The 5,189-nt window shown below is 31.7% G+C and overlaps 1 protein-coding gene across 1 annotated transcript in view; it reads right to left on the bottom strand.

Moving 5' to 3' along the window:
• Window positions 1–3,589: 3,589 nt before the first annotated feature.
• The window catches only part of LOC107713000 (sulfotransferase 6B1-like), a 6,341-nt gene continuing 4,741 nt past the window's right edge, over window positions 3,590–5,189 (bottom strand). Inside the window, exons 7-8 of the mRNA XM_016518420.1 lie at window positions 4,177–4,335; window positions 3,590–3,962 (exon numbers count right to left, since the gene is read on the bottom strand). Of these exons, the coding sequence (XP_016373906.1) occupies window positions 4,208–4,335 (128 nt within the window). The 3' untranslated portion in view covers window positions 3,590–3,962; window positions 4,177–4,207. The remainder of the gene's footprint in view (window positions 3,963–4,176; window positions 4,336–5,189) is intronic.

Below are 5,189 nucleotides of genomic sequence, written 5' to 3'. Positions count from 1 at the left end.
AAATGTAATTTATTTCTGTGATGCGCAGCTGTATTTTCAGCATCATTACTGCAGTCTTCAGTGTCACATGATCTTCAGAAATCATTCTAATATGCTGATTTTCTACTCAATAAACATTTCTGATTATTATCAATGTTGAAAACAGTTGATTGGGGTAAGTACAATAAAATAAGATTTTTAAAAAAAAGGGAAGGGGGATTATTTTATCCAACAAGGACGCATTAAATTGATCAAAAGTGACAGTAAAGACATTTATAATGTTACAAAAGATTTCAAATAAATGCTGTTCTTTTCAACTTTCTATTCATCAAAGAATATTGAAAATAAAATATATCATTGTTTCCGGCAGATCAGCATATTAGAATGATTTCTGAAGATCATGTGACTCTGAAGACTGGAGTAATGATGCTGAAAATACAGCTGCGCATCACAGAAATAAATTACAGTTTAACAGATATTCACATACAAAACTGCTATTTTAAATTGTAATAATATTTCACAATATTACTTTTTTTACTGTATTTTTAACAAATAAATACACCCTTGGTGACTTCTTACAGACACCCACCATTTGAACAATAGTATAAATATATATTTGTCAGACAAGATATTGTTTTGCCTTTACTTACAACCAATGTTGGTAATTTAAATAAAGCCAGACTTTTATTTTTTCTAAAAGAAAAAAAAAAAGTGAGTAGTGCTTGGCTTGAGTTGTGTGAAGAGTATTGCCTTTGGAGGCACTGCTAATTACAAAAGTAAGTGATTATTCGATAATAAGTTATATGCTGAAAATACAGCTTTGATCACAGAAATAAATTACAGTTTAACATATATTCACATACAAAACTGCTATTTTAAATTGTAATAATATTTCACAATATTACTTTTTACTGTATTTTCAATCAAATAAATGCAGCCTTGGTGAGCAGAAGAGACTAAAAACATTACAAAAATCCCCAAACTTTTGATTCAAAGTGCTGTTGATTCATTCTGTGATTCTGATATTTATATATTTTTTTCTGGTGAAAGAAATGCGTAAATGAAGTAGAAAGCCAAAATATGAAACGCCGTGGATGTATATTTACTGAATAAAGTCAGTTCTTGAGTTAAAGGCATGCAAACTTTGCAAAATAAACTCGAAAAGTGCATCTTCCCATTTTTGAACGGTCACCATAGGCATATAATGCACCAAAGAGTTAAAGTCAACAGATTTGACTAATATACTGTACCTACCAGCCTCTGTGTAAAAATAATTTAATAATGCTGCCATCTTTCTGAAGTCATTTTTACCCCCCTGTAATATGGCTCCAAATCTCACGTTGACCCTTTCTACAAAATAATGCATTGCATTTAATATTTTGGCTTTCGTCACTATAATATCAATATTTTTCGTCAAAAATATTAACAAAATCAAAAATTGTTGCTGGGAAAGTTTATGAAATTAGTTTGATTTGACGCTATTTGAGAGATATATTCACATACAAAACTGCTATTTTAAATTGTAATAATATTTCACAATATTACTTTTTACTGTATTTTCGATCAAATAAATGCAGCCTTGGTGAGCAGAAGAGACAAAAACATTACAAAAATCCTCAAACGTTTGATTCAAAGTGCTGTTGGTTCATTCTGTGATTCTGATATTTATGTATTTTTTTCTGGTGAAAGAAATGCATAAATGAAGTAGAAAGCCAAAATATGAAACGCCGTGGATGTATATTTAGTGAATAAAGTCAGTTCTTGAGTTAAAGGCATGCAAACTTTGCAAAATAAACTCGAAAAGTGCATCTTCCCATTTTTGAACGGTCACCATAGGCATATAATGCACCAAAGAGTTAAAGTCAACAGATTTGACTAATATACTGTACCTACCAGCCTCTGTGTAAAAATAATTTAATAATGCTGCCATCTTTCTGAAGTCATTTTTACCCCCCTGTAATATGGCTCCAAATCTCACGTTGACCCTTTCTACAAAATAATGCATTGCATTTAATATTTTGGCTTTCGTCACTATAATATCAATATTTTTCGTCAAAAATATTAACAAAATCAAAAATTGTTGCTGGGAAAGTTTATGAAATTAGTTTGATTTGACGCTATTTGAGAGCAGTGCATGTTAATGCATGGTGGTTTTTCTACCAGGATTTGATGTAAGAAGAGCCAGTTACAGGAATAACTGATGTCACATTCACATTTCAATCAATCATACCAGTGTTTATCAATCCCAATAGTGCTAAAATACATCTGCTCCATATCTGTCTGCAACTAAACCCACATCAGCTGTTTTACTGCCGTTATAAAACCACTGAGCCAGAGGTCACAGTGTTTTTCTCCTTGTAGACTTTGTAGCAATCTATAGTTTTAATATGCCGCTTAAATGGACCACAGGGCTGTTTAGATTCACATGTGGCCTTCGTGTTCCTTTTTTTGGTGGCATTGGTCTGAAGCAGATTCAATTAGAGTTTGATTGATGCTGGTCGGATATGAGCGCTTTTCTGCATTTCCTCACTGATCGTCTTGTTTTGACAAGAAAAACTCCGTAACGTTTCCAGGATGTGCTGTTCATGTAGGGGTCATCTGCTGTTCACATCATCACGGCTGTAATTAGACTTCATTAGGAATGATGGGATTCTCCTGACGAGTCTAACAGCATGGCTATGTTAAGAATAGCATACTAGTCATAATATTTTACAATATGCACAATATGCACAGCGTGCAAATTGGCCTAATGGATGGATTATACAGTACTAATTACAAACTCTAACTGCCCAAATGAATTGCATTCCCACAATGCAATGCACCCGACGTGACCTTCCATTTCCAGTGCGATCTAATGAACCAAAAGTGTTATCAGCTGTGATTCTTAATGTCCTTTTTGACAAAAATTGGTTTAAAAATAAAAAGGAACCATATTTATCCTCGCTGCCGACCATAAATGTTTTTATAAATTAAATATTTAATAAAATAAATAAATTAAATAAACATTAACTAAAAAAAAAATAAAAAATAAAAATAAATATTATTAATATAAAATAATAGTAAAATGAAAAAATTAATAATAATAATAATGATAATATAAAATAAATATAATAATATAAAAAACTAAAAACTTTTTTTAAGCTAGTTTCATTTCTCATTTTAATGTAGTTTACCTTAATGTAGTAAAATAACTCAAACTGAAATAAAAATGTATAAAAAACTAAATAGACATTTAAAAAACAAAAAAAAGAAGAAAAACTATTAAAAACAACAAAACACGACAAAATCACTAAAACTTTAACTAAAATGAAAAATATTAAACTGATTAAAAATATTAATGAAAACTAATAATATCTTAATGATACTAAAATAACACTAAAATAATAAATTTGAAAAAAAATTATTTTCTTAATTCTCATGTAGTTTTGTTGGTTTTTCAGGACGTTTTTGAGGTCACACATCCTGTCCACATTGATATCCGCCTAATTTCACAAGCTTCTACCAAATGATGGATGAATTTATTGCTTGGACACAAAACATTTGACATCAACAATAAAAAAAATATGAAAGTGTTTTTTACTTCCTTTTTAAAAGTGATAATTCTTTTTATTTTGCTGTCCTAAATATGCACCATTATACGGTTGCTTGCATTTTATTATTTGCATTTAGCATCATTTTTTTCCTGATCTCTGTGAGCCCAGTTTAAAATCATTATGGTGTGTTACAGGGGAGGTTCATGGGATTGAACTATTGCACTGACTAGTGGTGAACATTTGCAATAGATATTTCTGACAGAGAATGAAATAGTGTTGACATCTTTTTTTTTTAAATAAATGTTAGCATATACACAGCATGGGGTTTAATGACAGTGAGGTTTTTGTGCTTATTGTAAACAATGTAATGTAGCAAAATGCAAACGATGAAAGCGATTAAACAGCTGCCCGTGTGAATGACAGTAAATCCCTATGAAGTGAACAGTTTCTCTGTCCATCGGCGACTAGTGGTGAACATTTGCAATAGATATTTCTGACAGAGAATGAAATAGTGTTGACATCTTTTTTTTAATAAATGTTAGCATATACACAGCATGGGGTTTAATGACAGTGAGGTTTTTGTGCTTATTGTAAACAATGTAATGTAGCAAAACGCAAACGATGAAAGCGATTAAACAGCTGCCCGTGTGAATGACAGTAAATCCTGTCCATCGGCTCTCGCCGTGCCGCCACATTTATTGGCAGTAAAGGTCATACTTCAGTCTGGCTCCGAGATTTGTTCCAGCTAGTTTGGCTTGGAAAAGCTCATCCATCTGTTTGCTCTGGGCATCGGAAAAATGATTCTTCCAGTCGCCCACCTCACCTGAAGACAAAACATGTGACAGGAAAAACACAAAGGAATTCGATGTAAATTGGATGCGTTATAGATTTCATTGATCATAACAGGTTTTAAGCTCATTGAACTCACGTTGAAGTGATCGACAGCTTCAGTGATTTTAAAGGAAGCTTTCTTTGCTCGTTTTCTACGAGTGCTACAGTTCTACACACTGCAAAGGTTCTGGATTGACAGCCGAATTTAAAGGGATAGTTAACCCAAAAACGAAAATGGTCATCATTTAATCACCCTTAAGTTGTTTCAAACCTTTTTGAAAGTTTTTTTTTTTTTTCTGCTGAACACAAAGGAAGATATTTTATAGAATGTGAGAATTGAACAGTTGCTGGTCCCCATTGACGTCCATAGTATGAAAAAAAATGCAATGGATGTCAGTGGGGACCAGAAACTTTTTTGTGGGGGTGAACTGTCTCTTTAAGTGTGGAATTGAATCCAAAAATGTGATGATTGACAGCGACGGGCGCGATAAAATATATATATTGTATGTCAGAATAGATCTGTGCATCTTAAAGTGAAAACCTTTTTTTTTTTTGCACTTTTTGTATCATTTTAAAATTTTGATATTTTATTTTTTGTTTTGGCAGCTTTTTTTTTTTTTTTGTTACATACAGTATGACTTAAATGCTCTTTTTGTAAATTTGATTTAGTAAAAAGTATTTAAAAATTTGGGGGAAAATCCCCAAAAGCATTGAAAATCATTGTTCTTGAAATATTTACTGTATATATATATATACCTTACCTTACTTCAATTGATTTACTTTGTACATCACCAACCATTCTTTCACCTTTCCTCTCATTTATAAAGGTGATGCAAAGATGACACT

Source organism: Sinocyclocheilus rhinocerous, unplaced genomic scaffold (genome assembly GCF_001515625.1).
Source record: "Sinocyclocheilus rhinocerous isolate Xijiao unplaced genomic scaffold, SAMN03320098_v1.1 scaffold147, whole genome shotgun sequence".
Lineage (NCBI taxonomy): Eukaryota > Metazoa > Chordata > Actinopteri > Cypriniformes > Cyprinidae > Sinocyclocheilus > Sinocyclocheilus rhinocerous.
The sequence above is the reverse complement of the archived record's forward strand: the minus strand, read 5'-3'. Positions and strand labels throughout refer to the sequence as shown.